The following is a 23,220-nucleotide window of genomic DNA, read 5'->3' on the forward strand; positions in this document are numbered from 1 at the left end:
CGTTTGTGTGAATATAGCGTCTCCTCTTCTTGTTCCTACTTCTTGTATCACTCGGGGGTCAGTTATTGGTTTCCCCTGGCGATAGCCAATCAGTTCTTGCGTTGCAGTATAAAGAAATAATTGTAATATTCAAGAAACTTCCTCTCCAGTTGGGCTCAGTATTCTGCAAGCCTGTGTGTGGGACAGCTCAACTTGAATACATGTTTGTGTGTGAGAAAGAGAATTTGTATGCATGTTATCTGTCACTGTAACCCGTTATATTTTCATATGGAAACAAATGCGTGACTGGAAAAGAATGGATGTTAGGCAATGCAGAGCATTGGTCACCTGTCAGGCTATAAAGAAGATATGCAGTGTCATTGTTTTACAATGACCGACTGCTCAAAAACACTTATCACAACAACTACACATCAGACTGGTGTCAAACGGTAATGCTATGAAAGAGTTTGTGCGTTTAAGCAGGGACAAGGCATCTTGACTTTGTCCTTAAATAAGGAATATTTACAGAAAAGGTCTTACTGTTTGAACCAGGTCTTCCACCTCACATAACAAATGTAGATCCTCTATAGAATAGTTTGTGTTGACAGCATCACTCTTAAGGGTAATGTTGAAATGTTTATAGTTTGTGTCACTGATACCCAGCCCAAAGAATGTAAAGGTGTTTTAAAGAGACAAATGGATGTTGTAACTGTTGATTATGGAAAACCTCTTACAGGCTTTGTGATGAAGGAAAACGAACGGTGTGAAAGAAAATCTCACTACAAGGATCCACATTAAAAAAATAAATCAGAACCAGTCTTATTTACAGGCTTTGCATTGTAAAAGAACCTTGTGAATGTTTTAAACTTTCTGTTTCCGCAAACAATAATTTTCTGGTTGGAAAAAGAGTTTAAAAAGGTGCTGGAATTGAGGTGTAGGATATTTGAAATGGGACACGACAAGACAGCGAGACCCCGCCCCCTCCACACAGATCCACCAATCACCTTTCCACTACACAATCTGGTTCTAAAGAGTCCTAGTTCTAGTATAATACTGTACACATACACAAAGCGAAGAACACCAGTATTCAGTGTAAACCGGTGCTATGCTTACCTGTACTGTATGTATGTATATCCCTTCTTCTGCTCTTGAACTGTGCTCCTTTTATCTACCCCAAAGTCAAATGTAATAATAATCAATATTTTGAAGCAAAATGTTTGCTATTATTATAACCCCCCCTCCCCTATTGGTCAATTTGAAAATAAAAACAGTTGCAAATATTATACGTGAAACACGTCTGCAGCAGTTTTGTTTTGTGTCGGTCTGTTATTTGCCACGCTGGCTGAGTAGCTCCAGGACGGCAATGGGACATTTGGCGCAGCTGTTCATGGTCCCCAGAGGGTGAATGTTAAGTCGCTTTCACATATAAAGTTTGGTGGATTCGGTGCGATTCAGTGGTGAAGTTGTAACATTGTTGCATTTTTCATTTGGTTTGCTTTACTTTCACACTGTACTTTATCAAGCGCACCAAGAATTGTAAACAACTGTCACGGTGTTGTCGCTGTCCTTCATCTATTGGACAGAATATTTGAGGGAAAAAGCTGACACCTTTTAGAAGCAAGCCGCAGACTTTAATGTATTGTTGGCTGAGGTTTTTTTTTTTTCACTTTTATGCGGCATTCTCACAAATAATTTAAAGACTTTGTTGTTTTGGTGTTCAACCACAAGCAACTGTGATCTGTCATCATTCAACCATATTTCAATAAGGGTCTTTACTAGTGAAGGGACATTGAAGCTTCATGAAGCATTTTTTGACCCCACTAGATGGTAGTCTTGGCTTAAAAAAAAGCTTTAGCAATGGTAATTGAGTGTTTTCAGCACTTTGTTGAACAAAGAGCGCCATCTAGTGGGCTAGATAGTTCACAAAGCTTTGTTGTCCCTTCACTAGTCTTTACTTCATTAACCAATGTCTGTCAAAGAGACATTTTTCAATCTTGCCTGGTGTTGATTCTCAAATTTCCCCCCAAATTCAACCCAGAATGCACTGTGTTGTAGTTCACTTCCTTCCTTTGGTCCAAACCGGCTGCTTTCTCACCTGCAGCAAACTGAACTCCGATGCACTTGGAAGCGAAACAAGACCCCAGTTTTTTCAGCGTACCAGAGTTCGGTTCTTTAGTCCGCAGCAGAGTTTGTTTGAGCATTCACACCAGCAAAAACACAACAGAGTTGGTTTCAATCGGACCAAACAGCTCAGGTGTGAATGCCCCCTTAATGACTGTAGAGCCACCAGGAGGTTGGAGGTTGACCTCAACAACCTGCTTTATTGTTTCACAGTATTAGGAAATGATGGACAATTAATCCAACACTTTACAGTCGGTTCTACCATCACAGGTACTTTCTTTATTATTACAAGTCAACCAGCTGTATCAAAACTGCATGATTCTCAAAACCAGCATACAGAAACTCTCTTCTGGCTCTCAACAGTAACTATGTCACAATCAAATGCATTCAGTATTTTAAAAAAAATCTAAAGGCACATCTCTATTGTATTTACATTGCATACATGTTTGACAAGTCAAAAGAGCACACAATCAGTCCTAAACGCCTGGCCACAGACTAAACTAAAGCTAACCATAAAATACATACAGCAATACACCAGTGAGTATTTTATAAGTCACAGTATTCAAAGCTACTACGCACAGGTGGGAATCAGTGTTTCTGTAACTTTCGGCTTCATGTTTTATTACGAGTTATCGCTTACATGCCGCCTTGCTATGGCTCATTTATTATAATGTAAAAGAAACTTCAGGTCTCTTAACAGAAGATATCTTTTTTCCAAGCCCTGTTTAACCAATTTTAAAGTAAGCTTTTTGACAACAACTCAGTATTTATTAATCTAGTGACTCTTGCAGAAAAGTAACATTTTAAATAGTTGGGAAATACAGTTATTTGCTTTCTTGCAGAGCGTTAAGGAGAAGAATGACCATTCATTCAGTATTTTTTGGTGTAGTAGCAGCAATAGTAGGCTCTCTTGGCTCAATAGTTGAGTATCTATGGGCTTAAAAAACGTAATCTTGATCCCATAGGCATCCAGGAATTGAGCAAACCTCAGCAGGATAACTAAGGGTTAGCTCAGAGGGGTGCCTTTCTCTAGGCTTTGTCTAACGGGAGGCCCACAGTCTCAGACTTTGAAAGCCCCCTTTCCCCCCCTATAGCAGAATGATAAAGTGTGCAGCCAGACCATTCTCCATCACTAACACTGTGTTATTGAGAAAGGTCTGGCTATACCAGGCAAGCTTTACCTCCAAGCTTAACTAAAGCAGTGTCCATCTTCTCTTCTAACTCTCTGCAAGAAAGCAGTATTTATGTATATTTCCCAAAATGACAAAATATTCCTATAAAACAGGAGACAAATCTGACACAGAAAAAAAAACAATCCACTCATCAAAGCACCAACTGTGCTTATCTATTCCTCAGTCAAAGGTCTCTAATTTCCCCAAAACATCTTAAGATGCAATCAAAGGCTGAATGTGAGCCAAAACTCCTCCCACTACTGATGGAGGATGTTGTATCTGATGGGCGGTTAGTGCTGGAGTCTGCTTTATATAGACATGCACCTGAAATACCTACCACAGAGATCAATACGCCAATGGGGATTAGATAGAGGCCAGGACTGAGCGCCCAGTGCAGGGTCGTTTATATACAGTGTGTGTGTGTGTGTGTGTGTGTGTGTGTGTGTGTGTGCGTGTAATGCAGGAAGGCCAGCGTTTTAGAGTTGGTTCGAGTGAATGTGTTGTTAGTAGTGCATTTGGCTCTTGTAGTTTGTGCGAGAAAAGGAGAGAATGGTCAGGGAGGTAGGGGGGGTTGTGTGTTTCATAGCAGTGTTAGTATGTAGATGTGTGTGTGTGTGTGTGTGTGTGTATGTGTGTGTGTGTGTACGAGTCAGACATAGTCCAGGAAGACGTCCGCTGTGTTTTGCAGTAAAGGCTGGGTGGGGGCTGTCGTGCTGCAGACTGAGCTCAGCCTTCGCGATGGCGCCCTCTGCTGATCTGGATGACCTGGAGCGTTGCTCAGCCTCAGGTACACCTGAGGAACAACACGCATCTGTTTATGGAGGCTTTCGTGATGCTACTTTTTCCGGTTCTGGCTGGGTATCTAAATTGCACATATGAATCTGTTGCTGCTACTCACATTCCTGGTATTTTCTGACAGAAGAAGCTCTGTTCTCTCCACCAGTTTCCTGAAGGAAGGCCTTTTCAAGGGGTCATGGTTCCAACAAGATAGCATCATATCATACCTGCAGAGGTGAGGCTGAGTTTTAGTTTCAACATGGAGGAATGTGATGAAAAACAAAAATAATCCAACAATATACAACAGAGATCATATAGGCATACACAATAGATTATAGTGTGTTTATCATCATCATCATAATTAAAGAGGCATGTAATAATAAAAACTGAATTATCAATTCAGTTGATCGCCAGAATATTATTTGGCAGCTAATTTGACTAAATATTAAAGTAATATTTTGAGCAAAAAAACTTCAGATGTCTGGTTTTAGTGTCTTCACTGTGAAGATTTTCTGCTTTTGTCTGATTTTTATGTCAACGTAAACTGAATAGTTTTAGATTTAGGACTCCTGGTTGAACAAAACAAGAAATTTGATGACATCTCATTAACCCTTTTCAACATTTTGTGACATTAAATAGGTAAAATGATGAAACAATTAATTAAAAATAAATACTTGTGGAGTAGTCATCATTAATTGCAACCCTAAGATTTAGTGACATCTAGCGGTGACAGTGCAGATTGCAACCAAATGAAAACCCCTTTTTCCAAGCATGTAGTACCTACTGTGGCCTTCACTTGAATGTAAAGACCAGAAGCTTCTCTCTCTCTACAGCTAGTGTTTGCTTTGCACTTTCTGGACTACTATACAAACACAGCAGTGCAGCATGGGGGACTCTGTGAAAGAGAACTCAGTCCACATGTAGATATGAAGGGCTCATTCTACGCTACTGAAAACACAATTCTTAGTTTCAGGTTATTACACACTACTGAAAGTTTATGTCAAAAGAGCCCCCTAAATTATGCACACTGGTCCTTTAATGAATAACACTCACTCTCACAGACACACACTTACATTTCGATGGGAGCATACTCGGGCCGGCTCATCCTATGGCCATCTTGAATCATCCTATAAAATACTGAGCCCACCTGCATCCCCGGATACGGGCTGTTACCTGCAACACACACACACACACACACACACACACAGAATGCATCCACTTAGAAAATCATTTTTACAGATTTTTGGAGGGAAAATAGTCATATATTCATATAATGATATAGGTTTCTGGAGCTACACTTTGCATCAAACTCAATATGATTTTGTGCGATTCAGGCCTCTAAGTGATGCTGCTGCCTGGGAGCATCATCATCAGAGCCTCTAATACAGACAATAATTATGGCTCAGACATTATGAAACAATGGCAACAGCACAGCTCTAACTGGAAATGTTACCAAGGGAGAAGATTTCCCAGAGCAGGATGCCGTAGGACCACACGTCACTCTCAAAGGTGTAGACACAGTCGAAAATGCTCTCGGGGGACATCCACTTGACTGGCAGACGCGCCTGCAGGAGGGAGAGGCATGATTACCAGAGCGGTATGGAGCATGTGGCCTCGTTTTCATCCTTAATAACATACAATATATTTTCTATAAACTGGCACAATTCTTTTAATATACATTGTTAAACGCACAATATGTAAGTCTCGGCTTCAAGGGGTCTCTCAATCAAAATGATAACAAAATATATAGTTTTGTGACATTGTAAAGTAGTGAGAGATCATGGGAAGAGTGTTGCAGTCAGTCTCTTGGTTAGGATTCCCTCAGTGTTCATCATTCAGGGTTTTTTTTACTGCAGAGGCCACCTCCTCTACAAAGTAATTAAAATCAGTAAAAAAAGAGCTGAATAAAACAGTTTCACATTGTAAATCCCGTCACTTTTGCTGAAAACAACATCACAAAGTGGCTGCAGGCCGAGCTGCTGCTGCTGCTCAGCTTGTTTCCCTGATAAATTAAAATCCAGACATCTAATGATTTAAAATCCTTAATTTAGTTAAGAACTATACAACCCCAATTTCAAAAAAGTTGTGACATTGTCTAAAATGTAAATACAGAATGTGATGATTCTGTAATACTTTAAATAATACATTGAAAACTGTATTAAGATATATAGTTATAGTTTATGTCTAAACTGATAAACTTTTGTTTTTTGTAAATATATTTACAATTATAGAATTTAGAGTTTGATGCATTTTATTTTTATTTACATTTTACACAGCATTCCAACTTTATTGGAACAGCCAAGATAAAAAGGGTATCTTAAAAATGTGACTTAAAACTGGACAAAAACAGTTCATGACAGATGTGATATGATGCCAAACAAGCAATTGGAGAGGAAAAAAGAAAGAAAGGAGGGTTAGCAAGAAAAAAAAAACGACTCACATTGCCCCGGAGCACATAGCTGGCGTCAGTGGTGATATCTCGTGCTAACCCAAAGTCACAGATCTTCGCCACCCTGCCGTGCGTCAGCAGAATATTTCTGGCTGCAAGATCCCTGTGGACACACTACACACACACACACACACACACACACACACAGAAATGAATATTGACATTGTAACCGGTTTCTGCAGTGAATGAATGATGTATGATGAATGTACAAATGAGGCGGGGCAAAAAGGCAAAAATTGACACGGCTTTACACAACACATAAATGCACTAAGACTATATATTTGGCAATTAAACCAATGGAATGAAAATTATACAAAAGAATAATAGTTTTAGTAGCATGCCTGTACAACAATGCAAAAATGTTACCTAATTCAATCAAAGCAACAAAAGTGCAGAAGGTTAAATTTCACATTTTTAAATGTGTAAGTTGGAGCTTATTGAAGAGCATGAAGAAGCTTGTTCCTTGTTGATGCAGAACATGATCTAATGTAAATGCAGCTTCACCATGTTTCGTTCTGATTGTGCATTTCTGTTAGCTGACAGCAATGCACAGCATGTTGGCCCTAAGCCATAACATGATTAATAAACTAGCAGCAGTACTTTTAAACCTCTTCTGTAACGACTCTATAAATAAGCACACAGTCTGTAAAAGCCTTACGTTCTTGGAAGTAATGTACTCCATTCCTTTGGCCACTTGGTAGGAAAAACTGAGGAGGTCCTCGGCGTCCAGTGACAGCTCCTCTATATCGACTGGATAAAGATGACATTGTCAGACTTCTACAGTAGGTCAGGCACTTAGTGAATACATCTACATGCAATCCAATATTCAAAATGTGACACAGGTCATGTAAATAGCATATTCTGTGTGGGATATGCCAAAGTTATTCAGGTTTTAGGAGCATTCTTTTGACATTTATACAGCACATTCAGAATATGCATCTCAGTTGGGGCTTTTACTGCAGTTTGTGACACACGGCCTCTTGCTCTGTGAGTTGCTACTGTTGGACACAAACAAATTGATCAACCATTTACAAGGCTGGTTTAGGGGTGTCAGAATTCTTCAGAGCCACAATTTGGTTACACTTTTGAATAACAATTTGATCCCATTTTCTTTTTAAGCTTTTTCTCTCAGCACTGAAGGCTGTGCCGTGAAGACGTGATTCATAGAAATTAACAGATCATTGGTTTTATGTCCTGAGTCATTCACATTTTTTTAATTCTTCTTTAAAAAGAAAGGTTAAATGTTATCAAGTGTTATATGATAGCCATTTTTTGGAATGTACCATAATAAGGCCATATGATCAAATGAAAATATTGCAGAAATTGAAAGCTCATTTGGAATTATTTATGATTAAGAATTGACATCCCTTGTAGAGATGTAGACCCATATTTTTGGCTGGAAGGAGAAACAAACCTAATTTTTTGGATATCAACAGGTTTTTGGATGCACAAATATCCAGAGGCTGACCTTTATAAGAAGGTGGTTAAATAAATAAAAGAGGGAAGCTGTTTTTTCATGGGCAAACAACTCTGCCACCAGTGGAAAATATTATTTCAATGCAAGCATGCAAAATGTCACAAGCAGCTGTAGCTGTTCAGTTTGAGTCTACTCGGCTGCATGTAAAGGGATATATCAGTTTAATGTTGAGTTTCACTGGCTATGTAAACAGCTTAGTGGAAATAAAAAAAACAACTTTCAAAATAAGAACATTTAAATTTAGTCAGTGTTTTGTAGAAATGTACAATAAAAACATGTAGAGTGAGAGAGTTTCTACCTGACTGGGAAGCCCTTTCTTTCTCAGAGGGACGCATGGGCATATATCCTGTACCAGTCACCTCCCTGCAGCACAAACACACATGTAAAGAAACACACATAAGCACCATTTTGCAATCACAATTTTAATACATGCACGCACACACACCTTATTGTAGGCTCCGTTTGGTTCGAGACGTTGCGATAGTAACCATCAGCAACTTGGGAGTTTAGGAAGGACTCTCTTTTTCTGCGCAGGAAGTTGAGGAGGTCGCCATAGCAACAGTACTCTGTGATCACCAGAATTGGGCCTGGCAGGATGCAGAGATGAAAAGAAACCTCAGTGACTGATTGTGAAACCATATGACAGCATGCAACAATGAAACAAGAAACAGAAACCCTAAAGCCAAAAAAATAACGAGCCAAAAGAAGATGATGTAGTGTTCTGTTCTGAGGCAGGACGTGTGTTTCGGACAGGTTTCAACAATATGTGCGTTAAAAAGCCGATATCAGTATTTTGTGTTAAAACATATTGGACGAATTTGTGTCAATATCTTAAAATGAGGATTTTTCATGCCCAAGTGTTCACATGATCATGCATTCATGTGTTGTATCCCATCTGAATGCTGCCTTATAATCAATATTGACGTCTAGACAGGTAGATAATATTGATCAACTGCACAGTAAATTTATGACGAGTCAAACTGCATCACGTTTTCATATCGGAGCCGGGTGATACTGACTGCCCAGTATCTGATTTTTCATAAGAGGTCGTTATTGGCTGCGCTGCAACTCAGCACATAAACCTCTCCAAGCAATACCTATTACCGTAAAACAACTTCAATCAATAAAATAATAATAAAGATGCAAATGCAGGAGGGTTTCAGACCAAATTTAGCCCCAAAACCCTTTAATTTCCTTTGAGTGAACTAAGTGTGGTGTCCATAGTGAAGCTGCTGTCTCACCTCCGACAGTGCAGGCTCCCAGCAGGTTGACAATGTTCACGTGATTTCCAAGGTAACTGAGCACCTTCAGCTCTGACATCAGCGCCTCCTTCTCCGTAGAGTGAGCGTTGGCTGGGATGACATCATCAGGACATTTATAAACTCTTTCAGCGTCTCATATGTTGCTACAATATGCAGGCTGTGTCTGAAATTACTCCCTATTTACTATAAAGTGCAATACTTTATTCTAGTGCCCAAGTAATGAGACTGAAATAAATCTAATATACAATTTAAGTCACTTTCTTCATTTATATGATTACATGCTATCTAGCAAATAACTAATTATAAGTCAGTTGGTAAGAATGATTTTCATTAGAACCCGACTGATATGGGATTTTGAGACAGATGCCGATTTAAGAGAGCTTCTTTCTCAAACATAAAACTTTATTAAATAATATTTAATATTGTTATATATTATTATACATTATATAAACAATGTATTACATTGCCAGCCAATTCTAAGAATGATAACTGAGAAAGTAGAGAATAAATAGAAATAAAATGAATAGCTAAATAAACATCATTACTGTCAATTGCTGACTATAAGAATAAAAAATGAATAGCTAACACAATTTCTAAATTACGGCAAGCAACATTTTTTGCATTATATAGTTGTGTGAAAAAAGCTTTTATAACGGCACATATTGGACAGCATATACACCGATAAGCCTTTGATAGGCCGATATCAGCCAACAATCTGTCAACCGATATATCTGTCTGGCTCTAATTCTCATAATAATGCTAGTAAACAAAAAAGACACATAAAGTGCTGGATTATAATGCACTTAACTAATAATACTTTTGATAAATATCATCATATTCTATTTTTACAACAAAGAATCTGGTGTTTTAGTGCAACATCTTTGATCGATGATGACTTCTACAGTTTATACAGGAGGACTATCTATAAGTAAAAAGTTAAATGTTGTTTTTTTTAATAACAGGATTCTAGTACCAATATTGAGACAAGTGATGGACATTTAAGTTCTTTTGTCATGTTTTACTGCTAAGTTAAGTAGATTTATAGAGAATAAGGAATGGGAGAAGAAGGAGTAGTTTTGGATTCAGCCGCTACAGAGAAAGGGATAAAAACACAGACTTACGTTTGAGCATCTTAACAGCGACGGTTGTGACAGTATCTGCAGAGCAGAGTCCATATGCTGTGGCTCTCACTACCTTCCCAAAAGCCCCAGAGCCCAGAGTTTTACCTGTGGGAACACACACACACGCACACACAGAGACCTTCAGCATTTTATAATGAATGTAAAATCCCCATCAGACATGAGTTAAGACATTTAACCCTCCTGTTATGTTTGTTTCTTAGGAACAACAATAATTTGATATTAATAGTTTGACCCGGGGCATGTTTAATTATCCAAAAGTGTCAGAAACTAAATAATCCCAATAAACATTGTTTATATTTCATTAATAACTCCATTACTAACTATTTCAATCAATATTTAGTGCAGTGGTGTTATCTACCTCTCACAGATGGTTCAATGAGGATAATTCACTTTTCATAAAAAATGCATGTTTAAACTTTTTTTTATGTACTTTATTAAGACCTACATATAAAACACAATTGTTTTACATGACTTTTTTATGAAAAAATACTTTAAACTAATTTTTTAAGTTTTTTAAACTTTGAAATGCGTCAAATTGACCCGCAACATAACAGGATGGTTAAAAATACTTAAGCATGGATGCTGTCGTACCAAAACGTAGTTTCTGTCGAGGAAACTCCCATTTGGAGTCATATGGCAGCTGGGTCGGGTCAATGTATATGTAGTTGTTGCCATGGATACTCTCAATGACCTTCCACTGGATTTGGAACTTTGGTTTCTGTTAAAGTTTGGAGAGGAAAGAGGGCATTTACACAGAGAAAGTGACTCTATTCAATCTTACACTACTTGATGCACTTTAGTTGTCAGCCGGTGTCGAGACTCATGATCCCTCTGTGAATTCATGAACTAGTTCTCAAGGAGTCTGACTCATCTGAGTGCGAAAAGAGCAGCGTGCCGTGGGGGGCACATTAATGGATTGATCAGAGTGTCAAAAAAACCTTTAACTACAGCATGTCTGCACTCTGAATGGGACATTAATTCATGTCATATTCATTAGGACACATTCATATTGATTAAAAGGACACACTTCCACTCTTATCTACTGAATATCGTTACCAAATAACAAACAAAAAACTAGTCTGATCTTAGAAAGAGGCTTTTAACTTTAACATTCAATAGTCAAAATGGAGGCATGAGTCATTAGTAAATGAGAGTGGGCCTTTTGCCAGAAACTACTGCAGCCAATTATTTTTCCTGATATGCAAACGGCATATAAATGGTGGAAGATGAACTTGATTTCACATTGAAGTCTGAGAACATTTGAAACTGGGTTTGAAAGGGGTTCATGGCAATGGATTTACGTGGTTTATGAAAGAATTATGACCCTACTCCCAATCAGATTAAATACTATTTATTCATCTCAGTAATGGTATTGTAATGTATGATTTATGTCGTAATCTTACCTGCATGTATTTATAGAGCAGCACCACTAGAATGAGGCTGAGAAAGATGCCCGTGGCCACCATGCCGGTTAGCAGAGGAGTGAAGAGTTTGTGGGGGACGATGCGTTCTGAGGAAACACAGACCAGAGCAAACATATATAACACAGGGAATTGAATTGTCTTTCTCTGTTTTAAAGAGTTCAAATATTTTGAAATGAGCTTGTATGAGCTACTAGTCCATAGTAAGTGTATTGCCTACAGTAGATGTCAGCACGCCCCCCAGTTTGGAGAAGCAGGCAGGAGTACCAACACAAAAGCCTAACAATGTACTGTTGTTGAGCAAAACATTTTTTACACACCTAAAAAAATCCCCTTAAGTGTATGCTGGATTTTAAATATTTTCACAGCTTTACCTTGCTATTCCACGGCCCTGTTTAGATTTACGTGGGAGGAACTGAAGCCTTATCTCTGTTCTCATCAAAGCCACCAGACTCCATTGACAAAAGTTTTACTACTCACTTACTACTACCGCTGCCTCAAATGGTTAGTTGGTTTGTGTTATAGTGTGAATTTGGGTTAGCTTAGATTCACCAAAGTCACACAATAACACAAACTAACCAACTGACCGATGGAGAGATAGACCAGTAACTCCCATGTTCTGTGAGGTACAATTACTGCTTTTGTCAATGGAGTCTGGTGGCTTTGATCAGAGCATAAAACAGCTTCACTTCCTCTTGTGTCTACCTAAACAGGGCTCTCTGATGGCAAGGTAAAAAGGGGGAAAATATTCTAAATATAGTGTTGACCTTAACTGTACATATCGTAGCTTCTGTGCTGCTTCTCCACACGGGTCAGCCCCCATCTATATATATATATATATATATATATATATTAATCAGCCCGGAATATCAACAAAACTTAGCTTCTTAACTAACTGAAAAAAAGGCCTGCAAAGTTTCCCAAATTTGTTTGAAGATCCTTGTATATGATATAAAGTGTTAGAAATCTCTACCCAATAGGGACCTATCGCTGGACAACACCAAAACCCAACCCCCATCTTCTATAGCTAATACTCTGACTATAGATAAGTACCTCATAGAAACATAATTACAAAAACCAAAGTATCCCTTTAAGACAGACAGCTGCAGCAGTTGTGTTTGTTTGTGTGACAAGGATTAGCGTGTCTACACCATATAATCCGAGCCTGCATAGTCAGCATACACTAATCTTATTCAATCTGCATCCAGTAACCACACACCTGGCCTCTGCAGACACGGGGCCAACGGGTATGGTATATACATTTGTGTGTGTGTATGTGTGTGTGTGTGTGTGTGTGTCATACCACTGATGGAGAACAGTGTGTAGGCCTCCTCCCCCTCCGTGCTCGCCACACACTCCAGGGTGTGATAATGCGCATGCTCCTTGCTCACATTCAGTCGGCTCACCACCTCGCTCCGACCGAAGGTACTCTCTGTTACAATGGCAACATCCGGAGTCTCCCATTGGGTGGCATTAGGCAGGTGTGAGCACCTGTGGAGGGGTTATAAAGTTGTCTAAGGGCACTTTTTATTCTCTTAGTTCTGCATCAGACCAGGATATAATTATTGCATTCACAGCCACTCTCAGCTAATGCTTTATTTATTTTGGTTTTAGTTTTGCCTATAAAATGTCAGATATAAGTCAAAATCCTAATGAGGGCATTGTCTTAACACGCTTGTATTGTGGTACAGAACAACAGACAATCCAGCTGGCTTCGTCTGAATGCTAATGAGACTGTGAGATGACATAAACCAACTTTTTTCAGCTCCCATGAGCCTCTCCTGCTCTCAGAGGAGATGCCAGACAAAACAACAGAAGGTGTTGGAGATTATTGTGGAAAAAATGGTCTGAAGTTACACTGCTGTTCAGTTACAGCTTTTAATGTGAGCAGGATCAAAACTAAAGAGTCTAAAGTTTTTAATTATTTATCCATAGGTACATTTGAATGCATTAATATATATATATATATATATATATATATATATATGTATATATATATATATATATATATATATATATATATATATATATATATATATATATCTAAGTGCTTAGATTACACTACTGGCATGAAAACTGAACAACATGAACAGTTATTTGATCATTGTTTTTCTCTTCTCTTCTGTTTCCTCTTCTACTATCTCCAGATCATCTTTAACATCACATTTGTCAATAAAGACATCAGCTCTGTATCGGTCTTTATATGATATGAGCAATCTGATAAATAAATAAAGTGAATAAAGTGAAACAAACACTCTTAAAAAGTAGTTCAATATATTTTAGCCATACCTCGTGTGGGGAAGCTCACAGAAGTACCAGCTTATTTTAGGGACTGGGAAACCAGAAGCAACACACTGCACCTGTCCATCAACAGGGCCTTCCTGGGCGATGATAACCGGCTTACCTTGTAGAGAAAAAGGTGGAACGGTTGACTCAAGGGAGACACACAAATCTAACATAGAAAACAACTAAGAGTTGCATTCCAGAGGAAGTCTGGACTCCATTTCAATATCACAATTTCAAAGAAAGAGAAAAAAGTAGCTGGAAGAGTCTGAGTAGAGTGAATATTTTAACACACCTGCTCAGAAATCTCACTACTCAGGCTCTTCCAGCTGCTGGAGGGATTGTGGCTTCTTGGAAACCAATCACTGCCACATGTTTTGTGCCTGTCCAGAAGTAAAACTTTTTGGCATAACATGTGTGCAGAATTACTGACTGCTAGAAAAAGAGTTACAAAGAAAGCCAGTCACCTCAGCTATAGAGGACTGGTATAATATCATTTATGATTTTTAAATTGTTTTACAGAAATGATCAAGTTCTCCATGAGGCTTCAGAAAACTAAATGAGGAAATTCGGGACAAACGGCAAATGTATTACCCTAAAATGCACTTCTTAAGTTTATAAATCTTTTTTTTAAATCTCTCATAAAAAAACACCTCAAGTTCTATTCCCACTTCCTGTAATGACATCATCAAGCTGGAAAGATCATTCTGTAAATAATATTGAACTATAGATGACTGGCTGCTGTAATGTAACAACTGTGAGAGCCACTTACTGTTGACGTACACGTGGAATGAGTGATCGACAGACGCGTCCTCATGGCTGGCTGAGAACATATAGATCCCGCCCTCCGAGCCGAGGACCCTCACTAGTCTGAGCTCGCTGATGAGTCTGATAAAACAAACATATGTTTTTAAATCAGTGTGTGTACATGCATGTTTACTTGCAGTGGAACACATTCTGTAAACTTACTGTACCTGTATTTGCGGCGCTGGATGGTGATAACGTGCTCTGTGGTGTTGAGGAGCTGTTTGCCGTTGAAAGACCAGGACAGGGAGCGGGGGGCAGGGTAGGCATCCAGTTCTACTCTGAGGCTCAGGCTCTCCCCCTCTTTAACATCAGACTGGATCGGACCTGGGCTGCCTAACATGGTGATGAACCCCTGATCTGGAGGATATCAGAAACATACACAGTTAGAGGAAAAGTCTGCTGGTATACTTAACGCTACAGTCCATCTACTGTATGTGTAAATGTTGCAGATAATATAGGTCGTCTGTGCAAGCAGCTTTTTTACAACTCGTATTTACATTTATTGTTTGGCAGCGACATCTAGCGGATATCGTTTTTTATGACAGAAGCAAAGGAGGAAGTGAAATGATGTAATATAAAGAGTGAAAAAGTCCACGTGTTCAAAGACCAGCCGACGGGCTCAATCACAGATTCAATATGCTCAACTGGCCGAAAAGCTGCTGCTGAGGGTCAACAGGGGATGACAAGAGGCAACGGTGTGAGACACACCTCAAACACTAGGGAAACAGATGCTGACCAATGGCCCAATATTCGCTGACGGCCGTCTGTCAACCTGGAGTATCAAGGCGTTAAAACTAGGCCCGTTTTACAACATCTCTGATCGTCATATTGTTTTGAGAATCACTGGCAAACAACTTATCCTGTCGATTAATCTGTAGACTATATTCTTAATGTTACTTGCAGATACCTTCTTGTGTTTCTCCATCCTGCTCTGTCTACCTTTGATTTGTATTTCTCTAATTTTTTTCCAAACTGCAGATGAAAATGTGCCTGAACCACCACCTGTCAGTATTTATGAGAGCAACAAAATAGCTGATGAGTTAGTGAAATTTAGCACTTCAGAAATTTAAAAAACCTGCAAAGCCTACAAAAGTGTACCCAAGATAAATTATTTTACCGTTATTTATTCAGGGATGTTCATTGAGAGCCAGGCTCTCTTTCACTGGTGTGCTCTGTTCACACTAACACAATTACACACATTCACTCTTGGAAGCTGTCCAGTTCAGCTACAGTCTGATCTGCCTTCCACTGGGAAGCTCTAGTTTGGTGTAAAGGGTCTCGCTTGAGGGCATTTTTTCGCCTTCCAGATTCCTCTCCAGTTCATAGCAAAGTCTTGAGTATTTTAGTGAAGAGTGTTTATGTAAATAAGGCAGGAAAGTGCCAAGATCCTGTCATATGATAACACACAGCAGATAACTGCTCAAAACTGGTGAGTCCAGCTTCTTGTGGACTCAGTGCTCACTCCTGGCTGTTGAGACAAAACTTTGTATTTGTATGAACAGAACAAACTGAACCTACCTAGAACAAACATTTGTACAAGTATGGGAATCTTTTTTTCTCCTTTGCTTTACATTTCTATGGTCTCACAAGTGTATCTTGCCTAAATCATGTCTAGACTGATTTCAGACCCATTTTGAATAGAGATTTTGGTTTCCCTGAGGCGCCTTCATAATAATTTGCATACTATGCAAATATGAGGTCCTAAAAGAAATGTAGTTTTAGGTGTGAACAGTGTTAGCTGGGTGTTTTTCTCTTCTGTCTAACAGTGAACATTCCTGTGAATACTGTGAAGGAGGGGTGGTGGTGGTGTTTTAGAGACAATGTTGGGTGGATCCAGGTGGTGTCTGTACTGAGCGTCTGTAGTGACCCGAACAGTAAAGCAGTAAAACCAATAAACAATCTTCATCACTCACCTCGGACATCCAGCTGCAGCGACGTGGCACTGGCCCCTCTCTCATTGTGGGCGTGGCAGCGGTAAGTGCCCGAGTCTGATTGGTTGACAGCTGTGATTAAGAGTGAGGTGCTACGTTGGTAACCGCGGGAACCGGGCAGGATGTGTGAGGTGGAGGATTCTTCAGGGTGCTGCTGGGCATCAAGGTGTCATGTTTCAGACAGGTCAGTTTTTCAAGTGATACTTTCCTCACAGTTGTGTTTCAGCTAATAACAGCTAACAGAACATTAAAAACATCAATGATGAAGTTATTGAAGCTGCAATAAATAGTTGGGGAAAATAACTGCTTAATATTTAAAGTAATTATTAAAGAAAAAATGCAGAAACCGCTGTTTTCAGACTCTCAAATATGGGGAGTTCCTGATTTTTTCTGTTTTCTATATCATATTGAACTGAATATCTTTGGGTTTTATACTACTAAAATAAGACATTTCACCTCTTTCTTTGTGAAACTGGATTGGATGTTTTTCACTATTTTCTGCCGTATTAGTTGAGAAAATAATGTGCAGATTAATGGTTAGTTGCAGCTCTATCAGGTATTGTATTGTTTGCTGTGGAAAATGTAAACTTATTTTTGTGTCTTAAAACCCATAAATCACCATAAATGTAAAGGATATGACATCAGTGTCCTCTTTCTGTTTCTAGGCTTGGCATGTAAGGGTAAATGTTTAGAAAGATGGAACACAGAAAGGTTTCACACCCTGACAGTTATTCACACGGACATAGAGACTGAGGCAAAGCACGTCATTAATCTCACCGCTGTTAAAGGGAAATCCCACTTGACACTGACGTCCGGGTTGACGTTGGCGGAGCTACAGGTGATCTCAAACTGCTCTCCTTTCTTCAGAATAACGGTGTCTTTCTGGGACAGCGTGATCGCTGGAGGCACATCTGGCACTGGATCAAGAAATGTAAAAGCAACATTATCCTGACTGATAAACTGATTAGCTCATTTACACTCATCATTGTATTCTATCCTAAAAAACCCTTAAGGGTGTGTGTCTCCTGTTTGCTCAGTGGCAGGGAATGTATTAGTGGAAAAACACACTAATGACAATGCACACAAGTACAGTATTTGCATAATGTAGACACTTTTGCGCATATAAACCGGATGATTAATTTCCGGCATTAAGTGCCAGCTGACGTCACGCCAGCGGCCGTGTTTGACGAAGACTGCTGTAATTCTATTTACCACAAACACAGCCTTCATGCACCGTTACAAAGCTTTGTTCAGTGTGGGACTCTAATCCCTCTGCACCTCCCTCCCTCACGTCTCCCTTCTCTCTCCCTCTCCCCATCAGTCAAAAGGACACTACGCCCCAGCTCCTCCCAGCTCGTCTCTGTTTGGATTTCTTTCCACTGCAGACCAGACAGAAAATGCTGATGCAGTGCAGGGACCAATAGAAACATGATCAGTTTCCACTGACGTATACTTAAAGTGCTTTTATGGTACATCTCCTATTAATATAGCTCATAAAAAAAACTATGAGCTAAACCTCCTTTGCCAAAACACATCTGCAATATGGATAGCTGTCCTGCCTACCACTGATCTCTGCCAGGACTCTTTAGTCTGGAAGCTATGCAGGCAACTCGGCTGGTCTATTGGGGTCCCCCATTTGGTTAAGAAATATCTCAACAACTATTTCATGGATAGACATGCCATTTAGCACTGTCATTAGAGCATGAATCTATGACTCCCTATGAGGATCAATTTAAATTTTGTGTATGACCAAACAGCTGCAAAACCAATGAAATTCCCACGTGAACAATTAGCTTCAAAACACATTCAACTAAGATGATGAATATCATAAATATCATACCTGTTTTTACCATTAAGAAGTAGCATTGTCATTGTGAAGATCATGCTAGCATTCCAACATTAGAATTTAGCTCAAAGCATTACCCTATAATTATTATAATTATAAAGTTCACCTTAACGCCCCCTCAAGTTGGAACAAAAACTTGGAAAGTATGAACATTTTGGGACACAACTTGCAGAGTGGATGACAAATAACAAACAAAAGTATGTTTGACACATCATTTTTTCAGGATCAAATCCCTTGATTACAATTATGTAAGGCTATATGTTAGTGGTTTAAGAGAATGAAAGTGCCGTTTAAATGCTCTGGGCAACAAAAAACAACACATCTTCTTTGTAGCATCCAGGCTGCTGCTACATTAAGAATTAAAGTTCATGAACACACTGAGGTCGGAATAACAACGTCACATCTCTGGGAATGAGACCATCTGAGGAGTACAGCCTCACAGTGCCGCGAGCATGGCTGCAGACTTCTTTACAAATGCATGGATCATCATTATCTGTTAACCACAAGTCCATCGCTACACAGCAACTACTACTTTAGAGTTCTAATGTGCAACGAACATCAATAAGCCAAAGAGACATATCATTTTCCTTTCCTTAGCTCATATAATGATGTGACTTTGAATATCAGAAAAACTATTCCAGTAACCATTATATTATGCTACTTTCCCTAACATTAGCCAGCCCTATGTTGCTTTGGTGTTTAAACAAGCAGCTGTGAGATTGTGGGTCGTGACAACTTTACTTTGTGTTTACTTTGACACAAGTATTTGGACATTTACATTATGCTTCCCCGAGGCTTTAGCAAAGGGAAATGCTTTGACTTCTGAGGCTACAAGAGGGATAACTGTATTACCCTTTTTACAAGCTAATGACTTTTTACTATGATTTTATAGATCTGCCCTCAAATACTTTCTGTGAAGATGACAGGACCGTCTCTCTAACTTCTTTCCTGTCACATTCACTCTCCCTCTTTTAGCTTAATTATCACCCAAATGACAATTCTAGTAAAGCTATGCCACATGGAGAGCCATTAAACACTGGTATGACACACTTTTAGTGACACGAATTACAGTTTCCATCATGTCTCTTACTTACCGAGTCGTACATCCATAGTGTATTGGCTTGACGTCACTTTAACTCCCCCAAGCTGTCCCACGCATACGAAACAGCCCTCATATTCTTTTCTCACTTTGCTGATGATGACGCCTCGCTGGAGGTTGCTGCTGTAGTTCATACCAGAGGGCAAAGGTTGTCCATCACAGGTCTCCAGAGCCAGGAGGGTGACCTCAGGGTCGGTCACAAGACAGGGGATGGTGCAGTTCTCACCTGCACGCACCAGGATGACGTTCACCATGGTGCGCTGGAAGGCATTCTGGGGGTCTGAGAAGATGGATTGATGTTAATAGAGGTAAACACATGTGCAATCACATCTGTCTCTCCCACCCCAAACACACACCTTTCACATAAACATAGATGGATTTGTGTTCCAGCGTGCTTTTGTTGACACACACGTAACGACCCATGTGGTAAGGCTGCGCTGATGACACCTTGACGTAAGCCACTCCGCCCTCCTCCACCTCTCCCTCCAGCCTGCGGGCCCTCTCCCTCTGCCAGCTCAAACCGGACGGGGTGCCAGACATCGTGCCATTGTCACTGCAACGCAGCTCCAGCTTCCCTCTCCTGGGAACGACTATGTGAGGCCCGCTGGGGGAGATGACTGGCTGGCACCAAACTGGAGCGAGACAGAGACACAGCACATATTATATGGTTGACATCTGGTGGGCATGGGGCATAAATACAGAAAACTATCATAAACTTCAAAGATCATAAAAAAAATTCTTATCCTGTCATGCCTGTATCTGTGTTTCAAATGTACATTAGACTATCTTTATCTCTGTAACTGTAAGCTACTTAGGATGGACAAGCCATAAACATCCCTACAAGAAGGATCTGCAAATTCAGCCTGGAAGTCAAACGAAACCGCAAAAAAATAAAGTGCATTTGATCTGAAGAACCACTGGCAGAGACCCATGTCTCTTTAAGGCCTCTTCAGAGTCGGACGTATTCAAAAGTAATCATCTTGGTAGTCGATATATATGCTGGGGCTGTGTGTTGGCAAAGCATCTGGCGATACGATGCATATTATGATATTGGATGTATGATTCAATATTGCATTTATCATCCAGTATTTCAGCATTACTTTCAGTACCATCTGTCTGTTATCTCTGTATGTAAACTTTTAATTAAGATCAATAGTGTTTTTGAGAATGGATACAGCATCTCAAATCATTATATCTCTTTCCACAAGTGTATCAATATTTTCTTACACCCCAAATATGCCCATTAATATGTGGTCTTGTAAATTAAAAAGCATCATCATAAAGTTTGAATTGCCTTTTAATCATTATATTTTGTTGTGCATGTTTCTCCCACATCTTCACTGTCATGTCCATAAAGACAACAGTGTTGCTGCTACCTTTAGCGAGTTACTTAAAATTTTATTACAGTCTCTATGCCATCGTAACTTGAGATTTCTAACTTGGGAAATCCCTAAATTGGGATGATTCTGTAATAGCTAAATTTCTATTCTGAGTTAAGATAGAATTTCTCCCTAAATGCAGTTAGGAAACATGTTTCTGTAATACCAAAGGTAAATGTCATCCTAAACTGAGACAACATGGATTGCAGACTTAGAAAGTTTCTATAATGAAGCCCCTGGATGCTTTTCAGTAGAGATCAAGCATGAAAGGAGAAAAAAAAACTGCTGCTTTCAGTAACACTGATGTTGATGAATTACTAGCTCTGGGAAGAATTGCAAGAAAGAAATCAATGAAAAGAGCAAAAAGCAGAGTAGAAGGACTGCAAATAAAGATTAGGCTACTTCTCTGACTAGTATTCAGATTATTTTGGTGATTACTCCCTTTATTGTCTAGTCTATAAAACGTCAGAAAATTCCCACCTCAATTTCCTAAGAACCAAAGACGTTTATGATGTGATGGTTAAATGGGATGTTATGATTGGCTCAGAGCCCCTTAAGACAGAGTGCTATCAAACCACCATGGCTCAATTGAACAATCAATAATTATGACTTGTCTACCCGCTGAGTAATCATGCATTAAGGGCCCCTAAATCCACTCCCTTCAGATGAGTAAACTAAACTAACATTTTCTTCTCAGTTCAACTCCCCACCAGCCAACCCCTTTCAATTTTTCTTTATTTATTTGTTGCTGTTTTCCACATGATAGGCGCCATTTCAAGAACAGGATTTTCATGTGACTGTTGTGCCTTCAGGGCAGAGAAAGCAAGAAGAAGAAGAAAAAGAAGAAGAAGAAGAAGAAGAAGAAGAAGAAGAAGAAGAAGAAGAAGAAGAAGCATGTGGATGCAAACGGGCTCCCTTTCAAAAAAAATATAATATCAATATCTGTTGTTTCTGCAGGCTGTAAGTGCATGTTTTGTATCTGCAGTTGGTGTCTGGGTGAGCTAAAGGGTTCAAACAAAACCTGAGGCTGTTACATGACTAAACACAAAGCATCCAGAGCGGTTAAATGTCAGTGTGCTGTTGGGTGTGTTTGTGTTCAAAGATGTGTGTTTCTGGCTCTTCTTTGTTCCTTCTGTTGCTAAGGCGCACAACCTAATCTCTTTTATTTCGGGGTGATAAATAATTGAACGTCTTCAAACAGTGGTCGAAACACACACGCACACACACACTGACACACACACCTGTTGCCTGCAGCCCAAAGGCATCTCCTACGTACCTTGACACACAGTATTTATGCAAATTACGCGATCTGTAGACAGGAGCTCACAGGTTGATCGCACCGCACCGTTAAACGCCACTTGTGCGTGTTTCCAGGAAGAAAATGTGGATTTATGTGCTTCCCAGAATTAAGAGAAGCTGCGCAAAACACGCGCAATGATAGCCTATGTGCAGCTTTGCTAGATGTTCACACCTGAATTACTCTAATTGAGAGCGAAAAACCTTAAATAGTGAGGCTAAAAAAGCGGGGCAATAGTTTAAAAGCAGAAAAACACTTTAGTCGTAAGAAAAGAAACACAAATGCGAGAAATAAACGCTTAAAGTACATTACGATCTTAAACTCTTCACTCAAGGCATAGTCCCTTGAAACGTGATGTGTTTAAAATATAATAATGTATTAAACAGCTGTGAGGGATAAAATTAGGTCACAATAAAGTCGTTATGAATAACAGAGATATACTGTGAGTCCTAAATCAATATTAAAGCAACATTTGAATGTTTTTCTTACCTGTTAGTGGCAGCAAAACAAAATGTGAGGCAAAAACAACCCAGTTGCATCTCATGGTTAGGCGGGTTAGTAGCCTTTTACTCTACTCTATGCGTTTCAAGTGCATTAATAACCATCCCGTGCGTTAAAAAAAACCACACATACACACACACACCAGATCCCATCCAGAGTAAGAACACAGAGCCGGTCCCTCCACTGTACTGTACTGGGCGCACAAACACAATGATCCTGAAGGCTGCGACTCCCTCAGATAGATTTCACTGGAGCTTAAAGACACAGTGCAGCGCCT

General features: G+C 39.5%; 1 protein-coding gene across 1 annotated transcript; it reads right to left on the minus strand.

Annotated features, from left to right (window-relative positions):
* Positions 1-3,240: 3,240 nt before the first annotated feature.
* On the minus strand, positions 3,241-23,216 carry kitb (KIT proto-oncogene, receptor tyrosine kinase b). The gene is made up of 21 exons (XM_059342368.1): positions 22,932-23,216; positions 20,123-20,398; positions 19,762-20,046; positions 17,599-17,738; positions 16,804-16,972; positions 15,058-15,247; positions 14,856-14,971; positions 14,090-14,204; positions 13,104-13,291; positions 11,783-11,889; positions 10,971-11,097; positions 10,359-10,463; positions 9,217-9,327; positions 8,421-8,562; positions 8,274-8,338; positions 7,157-7,248; positions 6,490-6,612; positions 5,503-5,614; positions 5,123-5,222; positions 4,171-4,276; positions 3,241-4,065 (listed from the first exon to the last, which is right to left on the minus strand). Exons 1-21 carry the CDS (start codon positions 22,984-22,986, stop codon positions 3,922-3,924), a joined length of 2,868 nt encoding a protein of 955 aa, XP_059198351.1. The 5' UTR covers positions 22,987-23,216; the 3' UTR covers positions 3,241-3,921.
* Between the last annotated feature and the right edge of the window lie 4 nt (positions 23,217-23,220).

The sequence above is a fragment of the Centropristis striata genome, chromosome 1 (genome assembly GCF_030273125.1).
Source record: "Centropristis striata isolate RG_2023a ecotype Rhode Island chromosome 1, C.striata_1.0, whole genome shotgun sequence".
Taxonomy (NCBI): domain Eukaryota; kingdom Metazoa; phylum Chordata; class Actinopteri; order Perciformes; family Serranidae; genus Centropristis; species Centropristis striata.

What these genes read in the sequence shown, in the direction of transcription:
- kitb (XM_059342368.1), bottom strand. Translation starts at nt 22,986, where the DNA reads ATGAGATGCAACTGGGTTGTTTTTGCCTCACATTTTGTTTTGCTGCCA. An exon ending in GCTGCAGCTGGATGTCCGAG is followed by an intron (nt 15,248 to 16,803) that starts GTGAGTGATGAA and finishes GATATCCTCCAG; the next exon opens with ATCAGGGGTTCATCACCATG. An exon ending in GCTATGTGCTCCGGGGCAAT is followed by an intron (nt 5,615 to 6,489) that starts GTGAGTCGTTTT and finishes TCCCTCCTGCAG; the next exon opens with GCGCGTCTGCCAGTCAAGTG.